The sequence below is a fragment of the Ambystoma mexicanum genome, chromosome 4q (genome assembly GCF_040938575.1).
Source record: "Ambystoma mexicanum isolate Mex_15411 chromosome 4q, UKY_AmexF1_1, whole genome shotgun sequence".
Lineage (NCBI taxonomy): Eukaryota > Metazoa > Chordata > Amphibia > Caudata > Ambystomatidae > Ambystoma > Ambystoma mexicanum.
This window is the reverse complement of record NC_090928.1, coordinates 756,025,001-756,052,220: the sequence shown is the minus strand read 5'-3', so window position 1 is coordinate 756,052,220 and position 27,220 is coordinate 756,025,001. Positions and strand designations below refer to the sequence as shown.

Sequence of the window (27,220 nt, the reverse complement as noted above, 5' to 3'; positions counted from 1 at the left end):
TATTGTTGGATTCAGAGGGATTCGGATCCTATGCTCCTTAGTCTGTCTACTAAGAATGAGGGTTTCCTTTTGTAAACGTATGAATAATCTTAACTCGAATCAAGTTCACTCACTCATAATTCCAATTCCAGAGGATGTTTGGATAAATCACTTAAGCGATATATACGCCAAGCCATTGCAATTCCACCTGGACATTTGTGTATTTGAACTAGATTGGGCCCTAGACTTTGATGTTGATGACATTTATCGAATCATTAAAAATAGCAAACCATCTCGTGCCCCTGGCCCAGACGATTTCTCTCATGTTACCAAGAGGAGTCACCCTGAATTGTGGTCCATGATTTTAAAATCATTATTTGACCAGATCCTTCTCTCCCATTCTAACCCCGATTCGTGGAAGCTCTCCTATGTGTTCAAAAAAGAGGACCTGGCTCTAACTAAAAACTACTGCCCTATTGTCTTGCTGGACGTTCCAAGCAAAATCTTTTCAACCATATTAATAAGACATCTGGGAATCTGGGCAGCAATTAGCAAGGCTCACAACATATACCAAAGTGGGTTAATTCAATCCGTTTTGCAAAACAGAGTGGCTGTTAAAAATCAACCAATCTACGTGGCCTTTGTAGATCTTACAGTGGTCTTCGACTGCGTTAACAAATCGCTTCTCTTCAATAAACTTCTGAATAAGGGATGTCCAAATTCTTTTGTAAATATTTTGCCACACCTGAATCAAGATACCAAGATCCAAATTGGGTTGTATATAATAAACCAATCAATGCTTACAAGGGCCTACACCAAGTGTGTGTTCTCACTCTGTTTTTGTTTAACATGCTTTTGGCTGACATTGGGGAGACGTTGGGGTGTATAAGATCGTTCCCTCCAAATTTGCGGATACCCCTGTCAGCTGGCTGACGTATGCAGAAGACCTGCTCATGCTGGACTGTATCGCTGTAGGGCTTCAACGCCAACTACAGGCCCTTGATCTATATGTGAAAAATAATGGCTTGTGTATTCATCCAAAAAAAACGAAGATATTAATCTTTAGTAATCATGTAAACAAACATAAAAAGTTTACATGGAGTCTAAATCATACCTCAATTGAAGTTACTTGCTAATTCACCTACTTGGGATTTCCATTCTATGCGAGGAACAGAACTCTGCCACAGTATTCATGGCTTCGAGAGAATTGGCCGACGCTCGCTAGGCAAGCCAAAATAATGAATACATGCTATGGGCGTTTCTTACTTAACCCTGTTATGAAATTCTGTAAATTAAAGATGACACCTACACTCGTCTGTGGAGATGAAGCGGTAGGTCCAATTGATGGATCAATTTGAGATAGACTTAAAGGTGCGTTCTAAACCTACCCAAATCTGTACTTACTGTAATCTTGAGATATGAACTAGGGATGCTATCGCTACAAGCAATTGTACATTTGAAATACTTATCATTATATAGGAAAATATTAGCACCTGCGGGAAATACACTTTTTGGTGGTAAATTCGTCACTACTGAAGTCATGAGACCCGAATTAAACCAGTGCACTAGCCATGGAAACCTACTGTTAGATTGTTTAAGCACGACTGTAGAAACCCTTATTTTTACCCCTTTAGAAGTGAAGAAAAAGCTTTTGATCTCAGACTGGATTGCATAAAGCAATACTACCTTACTGAAACAGAGACACCACTTAACATTGTCCTTTGCTATCTGAAAAAGTTCCCATATTGAAGGTACAGAGCTTGCAGACATAGGATGCCCCATTGAAGTCCATGGGAGCAAAACACCAAAAAGAAAATCTTTCCTAACATTGGCCATGCCGTATGGGCCACACAGATAAAAAGATGGCCAAAAACAAAGAGAGCAAGGCTTAAAAAGCACAACAGTGCCTCAGTTGCTGTCATATATGTGCTTTGGGCTCGTAGTAGATAAAAGTAGCCATAGTGAAGCCAAAACAAAATCAAGCTACCACAAGCTTACTTCACAACACACATTTACAGTGATAACATTTCCCTGGGAACAAAATGTCATACTTAAAAAGCACCCCTGCCCTTGAAGTCATATGGCTACTTAAAATATGCAAGGGGACTAGCACCAAACAAAAGTAAAAAATGGAAGCCAGCAAAATCTTAGTAGACCTAGAAAGGTAGGTAGCAAGAACCCTGAAAATTACATTCTGCCCTACCATGATCCAAAAGTAACTCGGTAGTTATCCCTTCACTGGTTTGCACTTGAGTCTCCTGCCTTCTAACCTGGTAGATTAACATCAACTTTAACTGGAGCCATTGAAAGCTCAATTTTCATTGAGATGACCTGAGCCTCGTCTCTGTGTGCTTTTCCAGATGGCCATGTCTTCAGCAATCTCCCAAGTCTTGAGGTTGCATTTAAAACTGTGCTAGATACTGCATCAATGTTCTCAGAGTTTGATTATTTAAGGTTATGCCCACTGTATTTACCAGCCCAAAAATGTATGGTTGGGTGCAGGACATATTCGAATAGGCATCTTTAAGGAAGTAACAACTGTTTCTTTGCATCTTGCCAGTCATTAATTTCGCTCTTCCTCCTGAACTGCTTTAGAAACTCTTGCGGACGTGGCCTAGCATTTTGATTTGCACTGCTCCCTTTAGTTGATTTGCATATGGTTGACCCCCTTTTGTATTTGCACACATGAATTTAAGAACAAAGAAACGGGAATGGTCCCACAGTAACTCCCAGGGGTAATAATGTATACAAAGATTTCCATTCATGGTTTAGATTTTAAAGCATCAAATCCAAAATTAGTACATCAGTGGAAGCTACAGTTTCATTTCATTTTAATTTGAAAAATGCAGTTTTTAAACTAAGGTTAATTGTATTGTGTCTGACATTGATTTTGATAAATGCAAGCTCCAACTGTTTCGTTTTGGCTATTGATGTGACCGTTCTGGTATTCAGCCAAAGGCCAGCTTGTTTCATTTATGTAAGTATCTGTCATTTAGCACACACCTACTGATTCAATCTTCATTAGTCAGACCTAAATCTTAATTGGTGAATTGGAGTTTAGAGCATGCATTTGTCACCTAGCAGTTTGTGTGCCCAATGTATAAAGACTGAACACAAATGTATGTGCTTCTTCCTTCATGAATAGTTTTCTTGCACTGTGGAGATGTCATATTTGCTAATACTCTCTTTTGCATTTTTTAAATATATTAACAATAAGAAACGCCCCTAATATGTGATCTCGCTGCATGTTCTTTGGTATTACGAGTTCTATTCAGTTCTTTTTTATTTTTATAGCATGACAATGAAGACGATCCAAGTGAAGATGAGGAGCTTCCTCCTGATGTGGATTTAAGTGACCCATTCTTTGCTGAGGAACTTGCGAAACCAGGTAAATGGTATATAATGTACATTTGAGAGAAAGAGCAGACAAGCTGTTTGTATTGACACTAAGCCTCAGTGTAGGCGCGCGTCTGTGGCAATGGAGAGCAGAGGAAGACATGCCATCTGTCATCTGACTTGTACCTCTCACTTTTTTAATAGTCTCCCTCAGCCGGAATGTTTCTTTCTCACAAGTTAAATAACTCCTTCCTAATGCTTTTGCCCCTTCGATTATTTTGTCATTTATTTTTCACATATTCTGTACAGCGTCTCACCAAGGTCCCCATAAGAAACCTCACACTGCACCAACTGATGATCAACCCCTCAAAAACCCGGATATATCTCCTTTTGTGTTGCCTCCTTCATCTCCTTCCCGATGCAATGTACGGGGCGCTGTGTCCAATTTTAAAAGATTCACATTCGGACAAGGCAGGCTTGTTTTGCATCCAAACTGTTTGACTTAGGGATCAGAATGTTTTTTAAATGTATTTAAATTATTTTACCTTAAACTAGACATTATTATGCAGTTATACATCCACGGTATCATATATCAATAATGATTTACAAATGTGTAATTGTAGCAAGTATCAGAAGAGGACAGCTGCACATGAACCCAAGCCCACAATTCTGTCTAACGTTCTCGTTCTGTTTCTTGCTCTCATTTCGTGAACCCCAAAACATCCTTCGCCCTGCTTCATCTTTGCCACTCTGTCTGTTAACTCCATATTGACTTCTTTTGTTTCAGCCAACCTCTTTCCCGCCCCTCTAAACGTACATCATTAGTTTCCTGCTCCAATCAGGGTAGCTCATCTGCTCACTTAGTTCATGGGGCTCTAGAATCTGTTTGCAAGATATCCCATACCTCATGCCAGACACTGATCTCTGGTGTCTTTCTTACCCATTTCTTAACATCTCTAAACCAACTACTGTAGTTGGGCTCTCCAAAGTGACTTTCATGACATTGCTATAGTGCGTTTGGCCAGTATCAACCACAGTGACATCACTCTTTTAAGTATCTTGTTTCGTTTCCCCTTCTTATCTGTTAATAATACCGTGCACACGTTGCTTCCCTGTTGCTTGGTGCACCAGTTAGTTCAAACAATTTCTCGATCATTTATTCCCAAAAAGGTTCCACCATGTCACATCTCCACCACATATGCACATATGTCCCTAGTTCTTTCCTGCCAGGCCAGCAGCTGGGAATCTTGTTCTGTGATATCTTTGCAACCACCAACGGTATAATGTACACTCCCATTACACATTTATATTGTATCCATTGAGAGCGCACATTCCTAGATAACTGTTTCGCATGCAGTAGAACTCTATTCCTCTCACCATCCATTCAATATTCCTTCATTTCCAAACCCATTCATCTCTTAATTTAACCCTGCATCACATTTAGTTACAACGCCTGCTGCATCCATTTCAGTAATGCATTTATTCCCGCTCGCTAGTTGTAGTGGCACATTTATTGCATGCATCTCTAGCTTCGAAGAGAAATCTGAACACAACCTTCTCAATTCCGCCATTAGCTTGGCAAATTTGAACTTAAGACCTCTCTGCTGCTCACCGATGCGGACGATGCCCAACACCGCAACCGAGTGGGTGCGACACACAGATGTTAAAGCTCACATATATGCTTATACTGCTGGCCCTATTTCGCGTCACATCGCTACCCTGCTCAGCAACAATACAGCAGCATCACCCCCAGACAAGACAACTCGGCTCAGTCAGCCCGGCCAAGCAACAGCCCCACACAAGCCACCAGACAATCTCCTATTCTTAGTAGGAACGTCAGACTTGGATCTAGACTCCAGCCCTCAAATCCACACGCCCTACCTGCCATAATCCTAACGAGAGACGACCGCTTAGGCATAAGATCGCATTAGGTACACAGACTCCCCTCTCTATGCCATCCAGGTGCACGCTACAGCACCCCACACTTGCCTAGACAGCCACAGCCCATAAACTGCACCCCGCTACAAACCCTCCCAACATACCCATTAAATCTCCCCATGGACCCACAAACGCCAACAACCAGGCCACGCAGAGAGCACCACCTGCTCACAGACCCGCCCAGACATCCAACAGCCACTCCAGAATGAATACACCCACCCCCACTCTAGCACACCCCTCCTCAAGGGGGCACTCATCAATGCCAGGTCCCTACCAGCCTATGTCCTGTACATACACGACCTGATCTCCACCCAAGACCTTGACCTACTAGCCATAACCGAAACCTGGCTCCACCAAGCCTAAGGCCCAGCACTCTCTCTGGCACACCCCCCCCCCACCCAGCTATTCCATACTCAGATGTGACGGAGAGGACTCTCGAGGTGGAGGTTTAGCACTAATCAACAAAAATTCCCTCAACATCAGACAGGCCGACAACACTAGGGATGAGCACTACGAACTCCTCACAACCAAACTTACTACCTCCCCCACAGACTCGATAACTATCTACATCATCTACCGACCACCTGGCCGGCCAGTGTCACTCGATGAAGACCCCAACCTTGCAATAGGGAAAAACCTGAAACCTACCTCTCGGGCCCTACTACTAGGGGACCTCAACCTAGGCCTCCATCACCCTGCAGACTCCACTGCAGCTGCACTCGCCAACCCCCTCTCCGATCTGGGATTCAAACATCGGACCCCAACCCACTTCAAAGGTAGAACCCGTGACTGGGTAGTGGATCTAAACTGTCAGATCTCCATCACGTCCAACTTGCCCTGCGTCTGGTCTGACCACCACATTGTACAATTCATCATCCCCTGAACAACCTGCTGCCACACACCCTGCTCTTCCCCCTACCCTCTCACACAGCACTCGTTAGATCTCCAAAGAGTCCATCTCACCCCTACTCACACCCCTATTACCTGAGAACATCAGCTCAATGGACCATGACACCCTTTCTAATATCTACTTAGACACTTTGACCAATACAATCAACTCAGTAGCCCCCCTCTGCCTAGAAAAGCTAAACCAACCAGCCACATTAACTCATGGTTCACTCCCGACCTCTATGCCCTTTGTCAAAGAAAGACAGGCAGAATCTACCTTGATAAAAGACCCAACAGACCAAAACAAAACATGCTTCAAATTCATAGCTAAGGACTACAAACAGGCCACTATCTCAGCTAAAGCCACAGCCTATAATACCAGAATTACTAATGCCAGCTTCAAATCTCAAGAAATCTTTAGAATTTTCAGAGAACTAGAAACCCCATTCCCCACACCCAGCACCATCTCAAAAGATGAGGCTTGGTACATAGACATCCAAAAAGCTACGAGAGCCAAAATCACTTCACTTCAAATTAAAATAAAAAAGAAACAAGCCCTTATCTACATTGCAACAAAACACCCCCTCCCCCTCACCCCCCGAGTCACCACCAGACACCCCCATTCCACTTCACAGATGTGACCGAAACAGAAACTGCCAACATAGGCAATAAATTCAAACCCTACAAATGTATTGGGGACATCTGCCCAGCAAACATCATCAAAGACTGTGCCAACTCCCTTGTCCCATTAATCACGAAATGTATCAACGCCTCCTTCTCATCTAGCAAGGTCCCAGTTACACTCAAAAGAATCCTGGGTTCGTCCACTGCCTTCACTTGACCCCTCATTACCCAACAAATACCGCCCGATTACCACTGTCCCCTTCCTACTAAAAATCCTGGATAGGGAAGCGTACAAACAAATACACATTTTTCTAGAATCCAATCACTTCCTGGGAGCCCGCCAATCAGGTTTCCGGCCAGGCCACAGAACATATTCAGCACTGCTAGATCTAAAAAAAAAAACAGCTTGATGTGTTTATAGACGAAGGCAAGCCATCCCTCCTCCTCCTCCTGGACCTCTCTGCTGCCTTTGACCTGGTAAACCACAAACTCTCTGCAATCATCTCATAGCCTCTGCCAACTTCGTACATGAAGCCACAGCGTGGGTAGCATCATTCCTAAAAGACAGATCTATGAGAGTCTTCTCAGACACTGCTAACGCCTGTGGAGTTCCCCAAGGCACATGCATTTCCCCATCCCTGTACAACATATTTACAACACCCCTTTTCGACCTCCTGAATTCCATCGGCATAGCATACACCAACTATGCTTTTATGCATACATCACTCCTTTCCCTGAGATAACCTTTCCTCATGTGGCCAGTGGATGACAACTGCTACCTGATTCTGACCCTGGGAGTGGCTATTTGAGGGAGGACCGCATGGGGGGAGCCGACCCTCGGGGGGATGACATGACATCATCAGGTGAGCCATGGTATCCCCCTTTCCCTTTTAGGGATGTTCCTTCCATTCCCCATGCCCCAATGGCATATTGTCATTATTCCCCTCGAACTTTGCATTTATGGCCCGTGGAGTGCCCCTTATTGCGGGTTTCCTTCCTGGCATCCTATGTGCTCTCTCTATCGTGAACCATTTGGACAGCCCTTTGATGTGCAGCATGTCCATTATGAACCCTTCTAAAACAGCTCCATGCTGTGACCTTCCTCTCCCTCTGCCACTCTAATTATCCTCACATTGCACCTCCAGAAGCATCCTTCTGCATCCTCAGCTCTACCTTCCAGCGATCTCGTTGCAGTGGCAAAGGCATTGACCCTAGCCTGTAAAACAGCCTTGGAATCCTTCACATCACTCATTCTCTGCTCGACTTCAGTGACTCTTTCACAAAACTTTTTCAAATCTCCCCTTGCAGCGACACCTCTATGCCCACAAACTGTACCTTATTTTCCACTGGCACTTGGATTCCTGTATGGCCTCTAATAACTTCTTCAACGTGATGGCCTTGAATCCAGTTTCTCCCCTGCCAGTGTCTTCCGTGGCTTGGAGCGCTTGCTTGGGCTTTCGGAAATATTAAATAATAATAAAGTGCATCCACAGACAACATATGGAGTAGGGGCAACAGTTTCTCTGGAGATTAATCAGGCTCATAGCAGTCGGAATGCAGATTGCAACAATATGGTAGAGGAAGAGGTACACCCACTAAAGGTACTACATTCTCAACAAAGCAATGACTCCCCAGTTCAGGCTCACTCCCGTGTTACTCCCTGTAAAGAGAATGGTATCACTCACCCATGCTTGAAGGGGGACCACCACTGAAAAGTGCTTGGTGCACCCAGTCAAGAAATTATTGTATCAAACTGATAATAAGACCTCGTAACACTGCGCCAGCGACATTAACCATTAGAACACCTGCAGTTCCTTCAAGCATTTTGCTGCTTAAGGAAGCCATTGAGGAAGCGCTTCAAACATCCAACAAAATGAAGCCTAGTCCCCAGCCACATCAAGACATTCCTTGGGACTATGCCAAACACAAATTAAAGAATGGATTATCCTTCACAAGAGAGTACACATTCCCTTTTGATCAGTCCAAGTGGTCCATATGAGTGGTCACAAGTAACAGGGACAAGTAATGTTTATTTCCCAAAAGGTGGTACAAGCTCTATACTGGTGTTAACTCGTAACACATCTTAACAGCCCACCCTAGAGGAATCTGACTGCAAGTGGCAATAAGCATAGATGCATCAGTGTTGGGATGGGGGCTGCATGACCCTCACAGCACATGGAAGATGGACCCCTTAATATATATTCCTACATTCCTCCCAAAATAAAATCTGGAATTAATAGCGGTTAAGCCAACACTTCTCAGATTGTCAAGCACCCCTCCGCCATAAGAGTGTTCCAATAAACATAGACAACCCAGCAGACATGTATTTTGTAAACAAACGGGGCAAAACACACACTACAACTTTGCCAGGAATCATCCAGCAAATCTGACATTAGTGTATAAAAGTAACATGTACATTCAACCTCAACATGTCCTGAAAATTCACAATTGCTTAACAGTCTATGTAGGTTAGTGATTCAGGACACAAGTGGGAATGCAACACAAGTATAGCCAAACAAATCTTCAAAATATGGCGGAATCCTAACATAGACTTATTGTGACAGATAAAAATGCAAAATGCCCAGCTTTGTAGTCCAGATACCCACAACTACTGTCCTTGGGACAACACCTTGCGGACGAGCCCCTGGCACGATTCTCTTCCTCCACAAAGTGGTTCACAAATTAACGGTTCCATGTCTTAATATCCCCGCAAAAATATTGCGATACAAAAATATCACCATATTTTTGCGGCGATATTGAGCAATGGACCCTGCGGAGGACACCCCTGCATTATTTTTAAATGTGCTGGGGACACCCATGCAACCCCCGCTCCCACAAATTATCCCCCCAAAAAATATTGCTTATGGTGAGACAAACGACCATATGCACGGTGATATTTCTGGTGGGGATAATATGTAGGGATACCAAATTAACTGCCATAGAAACTGACACTAATAGCTATTACTTGGTCATGCCAAGTGGTATCCACACCTCCCACACATGCTGCTTGCACCACCAATTAAATTCCACCCATTACACAATGTATTAACACAACAGAATCAACAGATAATGCGTCCTCATCAATCCGCAAGTTAAGAACTTGTCAGCCTGGCTCCCAGGGTTGTAGAGTCTGGTCACTTTAAACCTGCCTCAACGTTTGCTTGGATATACTTTGAGAGTCCAGGAAATCAAACACGAGAAACTGGTATTTTAATAAATGGAAAAGATGTAACTGTTGCAAAAGGAAGAAGATCCATTATATTGATTGCTCTCCAGCAGACTACTGCGTACCTCCTTTACTCGTTAGTCTAAAATTCTCATAATGTACATTTAGCTGCTGAGGCAGCACTTCACCTATTCTGCCGGAAGGTACCTATGGTTAAGGTCTTTTTAGAAAGATAAATGATTACACCCACTTGTGGTGTATCAGCCACCAGGCTGGGATACAGTCCTTTATAGGCACCCCTTTTGAGCCAATGCAAAGGTCTTTACATAAAAGGCTTTCCTCGTGCAGTTTTACGGCAATTAGGAGGGTAAGTGAACTCCATGTAGCTTTAGTAGATGAAACTTTTGTTGCAAGACCAAAACATAAAGAGCATCCACGTTTTTCCAAAATCTATTTCCAAATTTCATGTTGATCAGTCCAGTGAGTTGCCAGTTTATTTCCAAAATCATCATACTCGAGTGGAGAGAGTGCTTCATTTGGCGTGTGTAACGCAGGCATGTTTTATCGGGACAAAACAAAGTTACTGCACAAGACCAGTCACTTTTTCCTTTTACAGCCGGACAGGAGAGACGTCCTGTCACTAAATCTAATATTACAAGGTTGTTTGTATGCAGCGTTCAAAATTGCTACATGCTAGCCCACAAAACCCTTCCTTTTACTCCTAAAGCTGACAACAACGAGGAAGACTGTCAACATTAGCTTATATTGAAAACCTCCCTTAAGTGGAATTTACAAATCTGCCACATGGAGTTCAGTACACAACTTCATGTGCCACTCATTGTGCGGTCATACAAGCACAGGAAGTCTCACAGATGGGACAAGCTGTTCTAAAAATGTATTCTTTTCAGAAGCTAACATTTCCCAGAGTTCCCCCTCCACATAGCATGCACTGGACCATCTGAAGCTTTCCAATTGTGGGCTATGGCGATCCTGGCTGCAAGAAGGAGATGGGTGAGATGCCGCCTAGATGTATAGCCTGTGAGTGGATATAGCCCATCTCCACAATCTCCCAGCAAGAGGATTGGAGGGTCCAAGGGCAGAGTGATTTTCAACATGCATCAGTTTTCGTGAGAGGGGTTCATCAGCAAAAGATTCAGCTCACTCCAGCGGTCGTCTGTGGTTTTGGCGCCTTTTTTCGTATCGCCAACAAAGAACAGATATCGCTGGTTGGATTCTCCCCTGTTCTTCATCCTGAACTCTGGTTAGGGGACATTTGGGGGGGGAATTGCAACTTCTGGAGTTCCACAAGGGTGCCTGTGAAGTTTCAGCGAGATTTGTTACGTCCAAGACGATGCACTCTAAAATGGTCCAGGTACCCCAGCTATTGGTGTTCTGCAGCCTGGGAAAGTCGCAGGGCATCGGGGGGATGGCCCAAATTGAAGAAGGTCTTGAGGCTAGTTGGTCCCATCAGCCCAAGGGAGGAAATCCTCCTTGGCTGAGCTTACCTGTCGAGTTGAAAACAGGTTCAGGACAGCTGCAGGGCTTCACTAGTACTTATGCGGTTGTTGAAGGTGCTGTTGGCGTCTTCTGCTTCGAATTTCCAGTTCCATTGGTTGAGTCTGCCTGTAGTCCAAAAATCCTCGCCTTATCTGCTGGAACCCATTCATTCACTCTTGTGGAGCAGTCTATCTCTTGGGGGTTGGCTGTCCTGCTGGACAGCCAACCGCCCAGTTTAAACTGGTTTCAGCCAGGCACACCTAAAAACAAAGGACAGCAAAGTTTCAGAACCATCCCTCACTTCCTGCCTTGCCAGACACACTGGAACATGGGCAAGCTTCACAGGAGACACCTTCCAAAGGCAAAATTCACAAAGGACCCACCCCCACCTGTAATGATAGGAGAGCCCAGAAGGAACTTGCAAACGGAAAATGGCGAAAAAAGAAGACTGGGAGGCGGGGGGCATTTTGAGAAATCAGACTGCTAGTAACTTGCACAACAAGGTAGAAAAAGTATCCACTACGACTAGCCATTTAGGTTTGTTATTTACTGTAACAAAAAGTAGCAGGGATAGTGGGAAAGGAGTTACAATGTAACACCCCAGGATCCTCCATAAGGTAGTGTGTGCTGGTCCCACAAAAGAAAAGGCAAGTCTCGGGAGGATAGCTCAGCGGCAACGTGCACGCCCTGGAAGCAAAATGTTACGGAGCAACACAGGTTCGATCCCCGGGTCCGTGCTTCTGGGTACTAAGCGCATTATAAATAACCTATCATAAGTAAGATAAAAGTTACCTTACTACTCTTGGGAACTGTAGTTCACAAAATAAAATAAAGATGGAAGTCCAAGGGACTCCTCAGTGACACTGCACAGAGGGTGCTGTGTGTCACAAAAGTCAGGGACAGATGCATGTATTGAAATATATGGAGGAAAGCATACTCCATAAAAGCAGGAATATAAGATTCCCAGTCAGAGCAAAAGAATGAGTGCTAAAAAGTTCTACTCACTCAGGATAATAAAGTAATGAATCAAAACATTCCAGAGTCCAGCATAAAGTGATGAGGGTCTCTCAGGTTAAAGGGAATTAGCACAGAAACTGAAAAATCTCCCCAACACTCGCCCCCCCAGACTAAGGGACAGGAGTATTTAATCTACTCCTGCATGAATCTCTTGGTCCAGTAGGTCATACTTCCTGGAGAGGCAATCCGCATTCTTATGGTTGGTTCCTGACCCATGCTCGATGGTGAAATCAAAGCCTTGAAGGCGGATAGACCACCTGAGCAGTTTAGGATTCTTCCCCTTCATTTGCATTAACAATCAGAAAGTGCTCCGGAAGTGTGGCTGTTGGGCTGGGTGGACTGTGTCTTCTGCTCCTGCTTCGTGTGGAATTTGTGTGCCCTTCACTTTCTGATACGCCGTTGGCAAGGTGAAGCCGCTACTGCCGTTCATTTGCACGTAGCGCGCTGACTCCGGACTCTGGACTACCTCACTCACTCCAGCCCCGCCCTCCCTGCTCCGCCTCCCGCCTGCTCCCCACCCACAGCCTCTTCCTTATTAGCACTGGTGCACGCGCATCTCGCGCGCGCATCCGAAGTGCTCCGGAAGTGTGGCTGTTGGGCTGGCGGTGGTCGGGGGTTGACTTACTAAATATTATGTGGTATTGACATTGCTAATGTTTTTGTACCCTTTGAAGCAAATATACCTTTACTTCTATTTTTTACGCTGATTTTTTCTTTTACACATCTACAAGATGAGGAAAAACAAAATGTTGGCCATGAAAAATGATGTTAGAGCTGATTTTTTTGCTGCTGTCAGCACTAGGCGGGCGAGTTTAGCCAGAGCTGCTGCCCTCCCTCTACCTGATATCAACGATGATGAGGAAGCACTGTTGCAATGTGCACAAGACTGCTCTATTGTAGGTAAAAATATTGAGGATCCAATAGACCCATCCCAACCCCTCTTTTTGGAACCTGACTCTCCTGATGATACCCTAATTACAAAGAAAATAGCCCTGCACAAAGATAAGGTTACTAATGTACAGGACCCATGCATAGCTAGCGATTTTGATTATGATAATTTTAATGAACCCCCATCCTCTTTACTCTTAGGATCTGAGGATTTTGTTGCCGCGGGTACGGGGAATTTTGCTACTGTGGGTATGGGGGAGTTGGTTGAATCTAGTCACTCTGCTAACACAGATTTTATGGCAATGATGGGGATTTTCAATCGTCTGATTCTGTCTGAACTTAGAAAACAAACGGCTGCTATAACCAATCTGGCATCTGAAATAGATAACCTACCCAAGAATCTGGGCGAGTCCCTTGCTACGGTACTTCCGCCTATTTTGGGGAAGGAGTTGAAGGAGGTTTTTGGTGCCATAATTCCGAATGTTAAAACCATTCCTTTACCTGCAGATGAAATAATTATACTACCTCCCACTCAGGAAGAAGGTAGTGTCGACCTGCCCCTGGGTGAAGGGACCACAGGTAATAAGTCTTCGACTGAAAAAGAATTACCTGATACATTTGAGGATTTTGAAGTAAAAATATCTAAACGGCAGGGGAAAAAACTGGCTAAAATTAAGAAAAAAAACTGTAACGAAGCCCTCAAAAAATCTTCTCGCAAATTTATGAGGGCGTCTGAACTCAAACATGCCCTGCTTGATGATGTGGATGCAATCTCTGTCCCCGAGAAAAAATGTGAAAATCAAAACAAAAACTTAAACATACAACACAATCACAATGTCATACTAGTAGAGAATGCCCATGACTCTCAAGGCTTTTTTTCTGAGGGGGATTTGGCTTTGTGTGATGTTTTAAAAAAGAAAAGGGAAGCCATGTATGAGATCTTTAAAGCGATTCCTTCTCTTGATCATCTTATTGAGCGTTCGAACCATAATCTGGCCTGGGGTCGGAATGCTCAAGCTGATCCGATTGGTAACAATGTTACGCTAGACTTGAAATATGATGATTATGTTACCAATCCTGGTTTGACGATAAAACCAGGAAAAAAGTGTGTTACCACAGAAAACACTGGTACGACCACCACTGGTTCGACTGTATCTACAGTTCCTACTCTACCTATTTTGTCTAGTGAACATAATCCTGTCAATACTGTGGGTGTTACCCACGAGCCAACAATGACTCCCAATGCTGTGGGGAAAGGGCCGGAGGGGCCCACCTACAACAAAAAGGAGGATGAAATTCAACATATCATTTTGAAGATACTTAGAGACAATATGTTTCGAGGGGATTGGGTCCTCCGACGTATTCCATATCTATGACAGTAATCACCACAGCTGTGCTGCTTCGGAAACTTTTTCGGCGTCTGCGTCCTGCGTCGATGACGTCGATGCGCCGCCGTCGAGGACCTCCTCCGACGTCCGACGTCATCCGATGTGATAAGTAGGACGCACGACGCCAGTAGCCTCAGTTCCGTTTTTTCCGCGAACGTGTTGCTTCGTGTTTCTCGGTTCTAGCCTCGACTCTTTGGAGTTCTGTTCTTTCTGGTTCTTCGAGCCTGTTCGTTTGTGAATATTCCTTCGCAGCGATGTCTTCCACTTCGTCTTCAACCCCGCGTCCGGGCTTCAAGAAGTGCGGGGTGTGTGGGTCCAAGATGTCGGTGACTGACTCGCACGACGCCTGCCTCTGGTGCCTCGGGGAGGCCCACGACACGGATGTCTGTGTCGACTGCCTGTCGCTCACTTCCAAGGCCTTACGCGAACGTAAGAAGAAATTGTCGGTAGGTCGGGTGTCCAAGCCCCGGAAGTCGAAGTCGGCGGGGCTTTCGACGGATGATTCGAGGGGTGACTCTCCGCGTCATCGTCGGAGGTCTCGTCGGTCTTCTTCTAGGAGTCGGTCTCGCCACTCCTCTGCCTCTTCGAGGCGTTCTCGGAAGCGCCGTCACCGGTCGCCTTCCAGGTCCTCTTCCGAGGACTCTGCCCGGCACGTCGGTTATCCCACCAGCCGTGCGACGCCGGAGGAATGGGCTTCCTTCGGGAAGTAAATGTTGGCGATTCTTGAGCGCAGGGTACTCAACCGTCCGCGCCCCCGAGTGGGGTCGGCCGTGTGAGGTCGAGAGACGCCGCTCGCAAGAGTGGTCGGCACGAGTCACGGGAGAGGTCCCGTTCGGACAAGGAGGCTCGTTCTCGCCGTACCCGTTCCAGGTCCCGGTCCTCGACGCGATCGAGACCGTGTGCACCTGTGATGTCTTCGAGGAAGACATCGACGTCTGAGGCGTCGAGGGCGTCGACAGGCTTTCTCGAGGCTCCGGCTCCGAGGAAGTCGTCGAAGCCGTCGACGTTCAGGTCGTCGAGGGACACGCTCGGGGCTCCGGCTTCGAGGGCTGTGTCGACGCCACCGATATTGGAGGCGCTGCATCTGACGTCGACGCCGATTTCCTCGACGTCGACGCCGATCCTCTCGGCGCCGTTGCCGGTTTTCTCGACGGCGGCGCCGATTCGCTCGACGCCATCGACGCCTTTCGTGTCGGAGGTGCCCCGTGTCTCGGGTGTACCCCCTAGGAAGGCTCTGGCTAAGAGCAGGCACTCTCAGGTGCCTTTCCACCACTTGGATTATATTTCGGAGGCGGATGAGGATTCGGTTGGCCTGGTTCCTGGTCAGGTGCCGGATGACATTGTCTCGGGCCATAGTCAATTTGACGAATTGAGGCAGTCGCTGCATGATGCTAGTGGTCTGGACACCTCTCCGGAGGTGGAATTTGGTCGGCCTGAGCCTGGCTCCCATGCCGATTCCTCATACCGGCGCCTTATGGCTAGGGTGTCTGAGTATCTGGGATGGTCTGCTCCCCCAGGGGAGTTTGTGCAGGATGATCTGACGGACATCCTTGTTGTTGGTCCCCCATCTGACCCGGTTCTGCCATTCCATATGGCTTTACAGCGTAGGGTGGCGGCGGCTTGGACTGCTCCGGAGAGTCTCCCGGCAGTGGGCAGATCCTTGTCGCGGAAATACCGTCCAGCCAGTGGCGACCCCTGCTACTTGACCAGGCACCCCACTCCGGAAAGTTTGGTGGTGCAGGCGGCCACGGCCCCGGCAAAGCAGGCGTCGTACCCTACCATCCCTCCTGATAGGGACGACAAACGTTTTGATGGCTGGGCGAAGAAGGTGTTTTCTTCTGGTGGTATGGCGCTTCAGGCGGCCAACTCCATTTGTGCCTTGTCACGTTTCACGCACACTCTGTGGAACTGTGTTGCGTTAGCGGCTGAACATATTCCCGAAGGGGACGAACAGGATGGTTTCCTTGCTTTGGTCCAGGATGGTGAGGATGCCATGTGTGAGTCCGTTCAGTCGGGTTTGGACTTAGCTGAATGCGTCAGTAGGTCCATGGCGGCGAGCACCGTGATACGCAGGTTTGCGTGGTTGCGGAAGTCGGGGTTTGCTCCTGATGTGCAGTCCCGGCTCCTCAACATGCCCTTTGATGGTGAACATCTTTTTGGCAGCAAGGCTGACGAGAGCCTTGAGAGGTTGCAGACCTCAAAAGCTGCAGCGAAGTCGTTGGGCGCTGCAGTTCGCCAACCTCCGCCTTTTCGTCCTAGGGGACAGCAGTGGAGGGGTGGCTCCTTTCGCTATTACTCGTCCTTTGGTAGAGCGAGAGGAGCTGGCAGTCAAAGGGGCCAACGCAGGGGTACCAGAGGTGGACGACAGGGTACCCGTGGTGCCAAGGCCGCTCGGGCAGTTGCCTCTTTGCCCTCAGGTAACGCCGCAGCCGCTCCTACTCAGTCATGAGGCCTTGTCCCATGGTTCGCCGGTTGGGGGAAGGCTGGCGCAGCATCTTGTAGAGTGGCGTGCCATTACTTCGGATGTGTGGGTTCTGGAGATCATAACCCACGGCTACTGTCTTCCCTTTCGGCACAGGCCTCGCGACAATCCACCGGGGAACCTCTCTTTGAAGTGTCCGGATCCGCTCCTTGCGCAGGAAATTCAAGCCCTGCTGGAGAAAGGCGCCATAGAACTGGTGCCTGTAGCGGAGAGGAACAAGGGATGGTATTCCCCTTATTTTTTGATTTCCAAGAAAGACGGGGGTTTGAGACCCATCATGGACTTGCGCGGTTTGAACAAACTCCTCAGGAAGGACAAGTTCAAGATGGTTACTCTCTCTCAAGTCCTCCAGGCCCTTCAGCTTCAGGACTGGTTGGTGTCACTCGACCTCAAGGATGCTTACTTCCATGTGCCGATCCATCCCAAGCACAAGAAGTACCTGAGGTTCGCGGTTGGCGACTCGCACTTTCAGTTTCGGGTCCTGCCGTTCGGTTTGACCTCCGCCCCGAGGGTTTTCACCAAGCTCATGGTGGTGGTGGCAGCGCATCTCAGGCAAGGGGGGATTCACGTCTACCCCTACCTGGACGATTGGTTGATCAGGGGGAGCTCTCCCGAGCAGGTCCTGGATCATCTGTCCGTCGCCTGCCACTCCCTTCACAGGCTGGGCTTCTCCCTCAATTTAAAGAAGTCCCATTTGACGCCAACGCAGAGGCTCCAGTACATCGGAGCAGTGCTCGACACTTCCCTGGGGCAGTGTTTTCCACCCCAGGTGAGGGCTCTTCACATTCAGCAGATGGTGCGCAAGTTTCAGCATGCCCAGACGCTCCCAGCGTTCGAGTTCTTGAGGTTGCTCGGCCTCATGGCGTCCTGCATTCTTCTGGTGCCAGAGGCTCGCCTGCGAATGAGATCTTTGCAGTGGGCACTCAAGATGCAATGGTCGCAGTCCTCCGGCAGGATGTCGGACCCGATTCAGGTGCCGCCCTCGGTCGCCCGGGACCTTCTGTGGTGGGCCGTCGAAGGCAACTTGATGAAGGGGGCTCCGTTTTGGCTTCCCTGGCCGGAGGTGACGATCGTGTCGGATGCATCCCTCACGGGATGGGGAGCTCATGCCAACGGGCTGACAGTCAGCGGTCGTTGGTCTCCGTCGGAGTCCAGACTCCATATCAATCTGTTGGAGCTGAGGGCCGTCAGGCTAGCCCTGAGGGCTTTTCTGCCGACTGTGCGAGGGAAGAATGTCCTGATCCTGACGGACAACACAGTGGCCATGCACTACCTCAACAAAAAGGGGGGGGCAGGGTCACTTCCTCTGTGCAGGGAGGCGATGCAGCTCGAGTTCTGGGCCATCCAGCAGGAAGTTTCGATCTCGGCAGTTCATCTGGCCGGAGTCGAGAACGTGACGGCGGACGCTCTGAGCAGGCAGTGCACGATCTCTCACGAGTGGGAGTTGGCTCAGGAGATTCTCCTGGAGATCTTCGCCCTTTGGGGGACCCCTCAAGTGGATCTCTTTGCCTCCAGTGTCAACCGGAAGTGCGAAAGGTTTTGCTCGCGGGAATTTCCTCCAAAAGGAGCCTTAGGAGACGCGTTCGTGGTGGAGTGGTCGTTCCCGCTGCTGTACGCGTTTCCTCCGGTCCCCGTCATCCCGCAGGTGCTGCGGAGGTTACAGAAGTTCGGTTCCCGTATGATCCTCATTGCTCCGGCGTGGGCTCGGAGGACGTGGTACCCGGACCTTCTCGACTTGTCTATCTGCCCTCCACGTCGTCTTCCCTACCGAGACGATCTGCTCTCACGGGAGGGGGGTCAGGTTCTCCATCCAGAGGTCGGATCCCTCAACCTTCACGCTTGGCTTCTGAAAGGTTGAGGTATAAGGATTGGGACCTCCCTGAAGACGTGATGGAGGTGTTGCTTTCGGCCCGAAGGCCCGCAACTAAGTCTCTGTACCGTTGCCGTTGGCGTAAGTTCTGCGACTGGTGCAGAGTTCAGAATGTGGATCCTTTTGCATGTGACATCCCCATGGTTCTGTCCTTTTTGCTTTCTTTGGCCCACAGGGGCTTGCAAGTGGGTACCGTTAAGGGTTACCTGGCGGCGCTGTCCATCTTTAAGCGCTCATCTGAAGAATGTTCTTACTTTAAAATCCCTTTAATTTCACAGTTTCTGAAAGGGCTCACTAATGTGTTCCCTCCGTCGCCTTTCCTGGTGCCCGGTTGGGATTTGAACCTTGTTCTTAGGTTTCTTATGGGTGCTCCGTTTGAGCCGTTACATTCTTGCCCTTTGAGGCTGTTGACTTTGAAAACTGTGTTTTTAGTTGCGGTTACTTCCGCTCGCAGAGTGAGTGAGTTACAGGCACTTTCTGTTAAGCCACCCTTCACTGTATTTCACAAGGACAGGGTTGTCCTTCGAGTTCGTCCTTCTTTTCTTCCGAAGGTAGTGACGGAATTTCATTTGGCCCAGAAGATTGTTCTTCCGGCATTCTATCCTCCTCCGCATCCTGGTAAGGAAGAGGAGAGGCTCCATAGGCTTGATCCTAGGAGAGCTTTGAGCTTTTATGTTTCTCGCATGTCCCGGGTCAGAGTGGACGATCAACTCTTTATTGGTTACGCTGGTAAGCGCTTGGGGCAAGCTGTGACGAAACAGACTTTGTCCCGCTGGATTATTTTGGCCATCTCGGAGTGTTACCGCTTGGCGGGCAAGGACCCTCCGGCTGGCTTGCGGGCCCATTCTACCAGGGGCTTGGCTGCATCTACTGCCCTGCAGAGGGGTGTTCCTATTCGCAACATCTGTGATGCTGCCACCTGGGCTTCAGTGCATACATTTGTGCGGCATTATTCCCTCGATTCCATCAGAGGGCAGGATCTGGCCTTTGGCAAGGCGGTCCTTTGCTCTGCTATTTGATTGGCTATTCTAAATTTTGTTTCTAAATTCTTTCCCTCCTCCTTGATTTGGTACTGCTTTGGGAGTCTGTCATAGATATGGAATACGTCGGAGGACCCAATCCCCTCGAAGAACAAGTTACTTTCTTACCTGGTAACGTTCTTTCGATGGGATGGTCCGACGACGTATTCCATATCGCTCCCGCCCTGCCTTCCCCGCTGCAGAATTTCTGTTGCGTTTGCAGCTTACGTTCCGCAAGGCTTTGTGTCGGACTGGCAGTTGACTATTGTCACACGCTCTGGGGGAAAAAACTACAACTGAGGCTACTGGCGTCGTGCGTCCTACTTATCACATCGGATGACGTCGGACGTCGGAGGAGGTCCTCGACGGCGGCGCATCGACGTCATCGACGCAGGACGCAGACGCCGAAAAAGTTTCCGAAGCAGCACAGCTGTGGTGATTACTGTCATAGATATGGAATACGTCGTCGGACCATCCCATCGAAAGAACGTTACCAGGTAAGAAAGTAACTTGTTCTACTCCAACCAGAGTCTAAACTGCCCGTTCCTATTGTTCCAAACAAGACCATAGAATCTTCATGTGTTAGCAATATAGGGAGTGATCCTGGTAGGACTAGAGGCCTTGAAGAGCAATGGTATTCGAACGAACCCATTGAAGAAAATGAACACACCCTATCTTCTGTTGTGCTACCTGACCCTGATTTAAGACAACCAGCCAGGCCTGAACTCCCTGGCTTAATCCTTAAAACGCTTTTTAAGGACAATGGTAATGCCCCTTTAAATATATCTTACATTCTATCCTTGTTTGCCGCCATACCTGAACTCAATCTCATATCATCTGCGGATATCTATTTGGTTGATTTCATACACAAACACAGGTATGATTATGTTCTTTTGACTATCCCCTCACCTTTGGTGAGATCGTTATTCTTGAAGGAGGCTGAACAACTGCAATCTAGAGGTTTCGATATATACGAACATAAGGCCACCTCACTTAAGGACCCTAATTTGCTACCTAGGCAAGTGAAACATGAAACTGGCCATTCACGGCCAAACCTAGATAGGGTGAACTCTAAACCCAATTCAGAATTGGACAAGCAAGAGTGGAGGTGGTTAGCCCTGTCCCTGCGTGAGTTGATTGACTTGCTAAAGCGGCTGGGTAAACCACTCTAGCTCTGAACGTGTTCTAAATTTTGTGAGTTGGAATACGAGAGGTAGTTTTAACCTCGTGCAGAATGAGGACCTCATGTGTTTTCTTGCTAAGTTTGACTTTATCCTACTTCAAGAACCTGGTGTAGAACTGAATTATGCTGGGATGGTTTTATGGTGATCTCTAACTGTGCTCATGGCGGGAATAAGGGCCGTCCCAAAGGGGGACTCATTATAGCAGCCAAGATAACTACAGACTTAGTAAAAACTGGGGAATGGCGTTGTTCACATCACTTTCTCATTGTCTCCTTTTTGTTGGGGGCAACCTAGGATTGTTTAGCCATTCTTATGGTTAATGTGTACTGGAACCCAAACGAATTCTGATTTGCAACTTGCCAATGAACTCACCAAGTTGGGATCCATCATTGAACAGTGGTTGGTTAACAATAAAGGGGGTCAACTGGTTATTGCTGGTGATCTTAATGCGGACTGTTATAGTGAATGCATTTCTGGTGATATCTTTTTAGCCAACACTTGTGATTCAGTCAGAATTGGTGGTAATCCCAAGCTGAGGGGTAGGATGTGGTCTCACTTTGCGGAATTGTGGGCTGTGGATTTACTGTACAATGACCACTTTACATGGAAAGCTCGGGGTTTTACCTCTGTTATTGACTATGTCTTTCTTTCCAGCTATTTGTCAACTGCTATGAGTAAATTCGAGGTCAGGGAAACTAGTTGTAGTGACCATTGTTTCTTGATATTTGAAATTACTGTAAATGTCCAAAGTACGAGTGTACTTGAGTACAAACACGAGTTAACTTCCAGTCCTAAAGGCAATAGAATTAAGTGGACCTTTAGGAAAAATGCAAAGTTCACCTCGACTATGGTGACCGATTTTGAGGGCATGACTCTGCGCCAACGGGTGGATTGCTATTCTGCGGTTAATTTCAGTGCATACATTCATTATCGATCAATAGCTTAGAGAAACAATCTCTGAAAAATCCTAAAGTAAATAACCAACATAAGCACTGCACTGATAGCAAAATTCACGAACGTAGAATTATCTATAGGAAACAATTAAGAAGTCTACGTAAATCCGATCTTACTCTACCTGATGTTGTGCATAAGATAAAATCAATCAAACAAAGCTACAAACATTGGTTGATCCATCATAAAGGCCAACTTTTGCAACAGGATGGTGAAGCCATGCTACGAGCCCTAAGAGGGACCAATTGTTCCAACTTTTGGTCTCTAATTAATTAATCTGAAAGACCCCAAAAATTAGCTAACATGCACTCTATTAGCGAAGACTCTTGGTTGGGTCATTTTGCAAATTTGTACCCTCCGACCAACTGCACTGAATTGATAGAGCTAATTCAGAGTCCGAGTTGGACCCTTGAATTTACTAAAGAAGACATCTCGAATCTTATAGTTAAATCTAAGAATTCGGCTGCTCCTGGTCCTAACAATTTTACCAACAAATTGCTTAAAGTCGATCCTGATCATTGGGCCCTCATTCTGCATTTGCTGTTTGAAAATGTTCTAAGAAGCAAACACATTCCTCTTGGAGGGTTTCTATTGTAATTCCGGTATTTAAAAAGGGCTCTAGGATGGATCCTGCCAGTTACAGACCGATAGCAATAGCTGATCCGGAATCCAAGCTTTTTGCCTCGTTGGTCCTACGGGATCTGGAAAAATGGATCACAGATAACCATATTCTTGACCCCAAACAGATTGGCTTCAAAAAAAATATTGGTACCGACTATGGAGGCTTAATACTCAAATCCCTCACGTCTAGATCCACTAAGGCTGCCAAACCATCTATCTTTGTGGCATCCATGGATCTAAGCTCGGCTTTCAATCTTGTAGATAGGACAATACTATGGCTAATACTAAAAGATCTTGATATTCCTAGCCACTTGCTCGCAATTATTATGGCTCTCTATTCTGACACTAGGATCAGAGTAAGACTTAATTCGGATGGTCTACTTTCTAAGGAATTGATTATCCCAAACGGCCTTCGGCAAGGCTGTATGTTAGCCCCCACTATTTTCAATCTTTATGTTAGTGGTGCCAATAAAGCTTTGGATAACAAGGGTTTGGTCTGTCCCAAATTGAATAATATTTACCTGGCATGGATGGCATACGCTGATGACTTTCTTCTTATTGACTCCACAAAGATTGGCCTACAGCGACTGCTTAAGTCCTTTGAGAGGTTCATTTTGGACCTACGGCTCAAGATCAATCCTTCTAAGACCGTTATTGTGCGCTTTGGCAGATCCAATAAAAAGGAAAACGCTTTCAGCTGGCTTTGTGGTAATAAAATCATCAAGGCCCAACCGGCCTTTAAATATTTGGGCTTTTATTTCTCTGGAACAGGAACGACTAATCTAATCAAAAGCCAGTTGAAACTAAAAGCCGAGATTGCAATCAGGCAACTACGGGCCATTGAAACAAAATTTGGGAAGTTTTCGGCGACCCTGCTTAGAGAGTTCTACATTAAAAAAAGTCATACCTCGTCTCACGTAAGGCCTGGACCTGTTTTCAGATGACTTGCATGCATATTTGACATACATTGAAGGCTATATTTGGAGGTCTGTACTTTTCTTGCTACCCAAATGTCTGCCATTGGCATTGATCAAATATGAATTCGGTTTAACATCTCTAGCCACAATTGTTACTTGGAAACGTATGCATCTGTGGCGTAAATGCGACAGATCAGGGGAGGATACACTATATGCTTGTGCTGCAAGGGATCCTGCAAATCCTTTTTTCAATATATTACATAATGAGACGATGCAATGTCTAGTTAGAATTGGTATGTCTACAGTCTCACTTCGTAACAAACCCAAGAAAGTTAAAATGAGTCTTGAGGGTTTTGACTGGCAAACAACCAAAAGTAAAATGACCGAAACCAAATTGTATAAACATGCATGTTCCCTCTGGAAATGGGTCCCTGCTATGGAATGCTATTTTAAGAAATATCCAAGTAAACAAATGCGGAATGACTTTATGCGCTTTAGATTCAATGTCATTCAAACGAATCAAATTAACTGTATTAGAAACTGTATTAGAAACTGTATATTGGGGGACTGGAAATGGTGTCGTTTTTGTAACAAGGAAGGAGTGATTGAAACACTACAACATATTTTGCTGGTGTGTCCTGGACTCTTATCTTATAGGATACTTTATTTCGCACAATTTGTACCCACGAGGTAAATAGAGAATTTATATGGCACAGAATGCTACATGAGAATTCACCAACTCTGATCATTCGGGTCACTTCCTTTCTAAGAAATGTATGTGAACTTTGCTAGCCTGATGCTAAATTTGTTGTCTTTCCTTATTTTCTGACGGAAAGCACTTTGACGTTAGGGAATAAGTTCCTCTTGTAACTTCTAACCAATATTGTGGTGTTTTTTTTAATCTTCCCTGCTGATTGGATTCATAATGAATTTTCTTTTTGTTTTTAGGTAAATAAATTATTGTCTTATTGTTTGCTTTTTAAACAAAATCAATTATGTATTTAATGTATTGTTTTGGATTCTCTTAGTTTTTATATTTCGTAAAAATGTAACCAACCGATACTGTAATTCTTTAACCTGGTGATTCTGTTAATTGTTTCTTGCTTTTCTCTTAAATTTTGTAAAGGTTTATTATAAACCAAAACAAATAAATAAAATAAAAATAAAAAATTAACCATCACAAGGGTTGTTGGTCTGTTTGATTAAGAAAAGTAGATCCATACAAGTATGGCCTAAACTTCTTCCACAACCACACAATAGCAAAACATTCTCTTTCGAAGGGATTGTGTCCTCCGACGTATTCCTCATCTTAGATATCTCCTTCCAGCTCTGCTGGCCTCGGAAAATTTTTTCTCTCTCTAGAGGGCGCTGCGCGTCGACGTCCTCCGAGTCGATGTCCCTCGACAGCCGCCGTATCGACGTCGACGTCATCCTGCCTATAAAGGCCGCGCGCAGCGTCCGTTGCTCAGTTCCGTTTTTCCGCGCTTACTCAGTGCCTCGGAATACCGTTGCTCAGTTCTTAGTCAGATTAATCCTATTTACCTCGAGTCATTCGATCCGTACTCGATGGCTTCCTCGTCGGAACCGACAACTCCTCGATCCGGCTTCAAAAAATGCCGAGATTGTGGGAAAAAAGATGTCGTTGACTGACCCTCACAGAGTTTGTCTGTGGTGTTTGGGAGCTGAACACCATTGTTCGGAATGCGAGGACTGTATGTCCATGACAGCTAAGGCCCTGAAGGAGCGTAGGGGGAAGCTGGAGAAAGGTAAGACTTTTAAAGCTTCTTCTTCGTCGACGAAGTCGAGACACTCGTCTCCTCATCACCATTCACGCTCCAGGTCTCGGAGTGGGTCTCATCACTCCTCGAGATCGAAGCACTCGAAGAGGAGACGTCGAAGATCCCCTTCTCCGTCTTCCTCTTCCTCTGTTTCGCCAAAAAGAATCCCTTGCCCCACGAAACATAGTTCCCGGTCTGAATGGGAGGAATTCCGCAAAAATATGATGAGCGTCTTCGAGAAAGCGGCCTCGACCCCCTCGAAGACTGCCGAGAGCGATGCTCTGGTCGAAAGACCCGAAGGTCAAAAACGCCGCGAGTCGCAGTACCCGGCGAAGGAAACCTCTCGAGTGCGTCTCGAACCCTCGAGTAGGATTATGACCTCCAAACCTTCCTCGAAGGTTCCGTCGATGCCGTCGACGAGGGTTCCGTCGACGCCGAGGTCAATGTCTTCGACGCCGTTGTCGAAGGGACCTTCGACACACGGGTCTGTCGACTCGACGCCAGCTTCGACACCGGCGTCGACGCCAAGAAAAGTCACGGTTACGACACACCCAGTGACTATCCCCAGGTCCTCGACGTCGATGGCTTCAAGATTGTCGAGTAGAATTCCAATTCTGTCGAGGTCTTCGAGGCCTCTGCCTTTGTTTTCGACGCCACGCTCGAAGCCTTCGACGTCGACGACATCGACGTTTTCGAGACCGATAATGACAAGTTCGGCACCCTCTGCCTTGGAAATGGGATTTACTCCTTTTATGAGTTCAGAACAATTGAGAACTATGTCCTCAATTTTGGAAGAGGGTGAATTGTCTGAACAGGAAGACACATCATGATTCCTTACATGAGGCAAGTGGGTTAGACACTTCCCCTGAGGTGGAGTTTGCTAGGCCAGACCCGGGGGAGCATGCTGAAACCCCCTATAGAGCCTTAATGGCCAGGATCACAGAGTTCATGGGGTGGTCTGCACCTTCACAATCTTTCCAACAAGATGACCTCACGGATATTCTTGACAAAGGCCCACAGGAGGATCCTGTGGTGCCTTTTCATAAAGCTCTTCAGAGGAAGATCATGACAAACTGGGAAACCCCAGATGTAGTACCAGCAGTAAATAAAAAAACTGTCTACAAAGTACAGGGTATCTTCTACAGACCCGGAGTTTTTGTCTAAACACCCATCCCCAGAAAGTCGGGTGGTAGAGGCAGCATCCTCTACCGATGTCAGGACGGCTTATCCTACCGTCCCACAGGACAGGGACGATAAAAAATATGATGCTATGGCAAAGAAAGTCTTTTCAGCATGTAGCATGGCGTTAAAATCTGTTAATGCTACTTGCACCCTTGCTAGGTTCAGCCATACACTTTGGGAGTGTGCTTCTACAGCGGCTGACTGCATCCCGGAGGGAGAAGAAAGGGATGCGTTCCTGAATATTATACAGGACGGTAAAGACGCTATGTGCGAATCCCTCCAGACGGGCATTGAAGCGGCTGACCGTATCAGCAGAGCAATGGCGGCAAGTACATCAACCAGGAGATTCGCTTGGTTGAGAAAGTCTGGTTTTGCCCCAGATGTGCAAGCCAGGCTCTTGAACATGCCATTCGATGGCTCTTCTTTGTTCGGGAAAAAGGCGGATGACAGTTTAGAGAAACTGCATACTTCAAAAGCAGCAGCAAAATCCCTAGG

The 27,220-nt window shown here is 46.6% G+C and overlaps 1 protein-coding gene across 2 annotated transcripts in view; it reads left to right on the top strand.

Annotated features, from left to right (window-relative positions):
• Positions 1-27,220, top strand: part of ESF1 (ESF1 nucleolar pre-rRNA processing protein homolog) — a 906,650-nt gene that overhangs the window by 562,897 nt on the left and 316,533 nt on the right. For both annotated transcript variants that reach the window (XM_069608338.1, XM_069608339.1), the window contains exon 11: positions 3,274-3,367. In XM_069608338.1, coding sequence (XP_069464439.1) covers positions 3,274-3,367 — 94 coding nt within the window. The remainder of the gene's footprint in view (positions 1-3,273; positions 3,368-27,220) is intronic.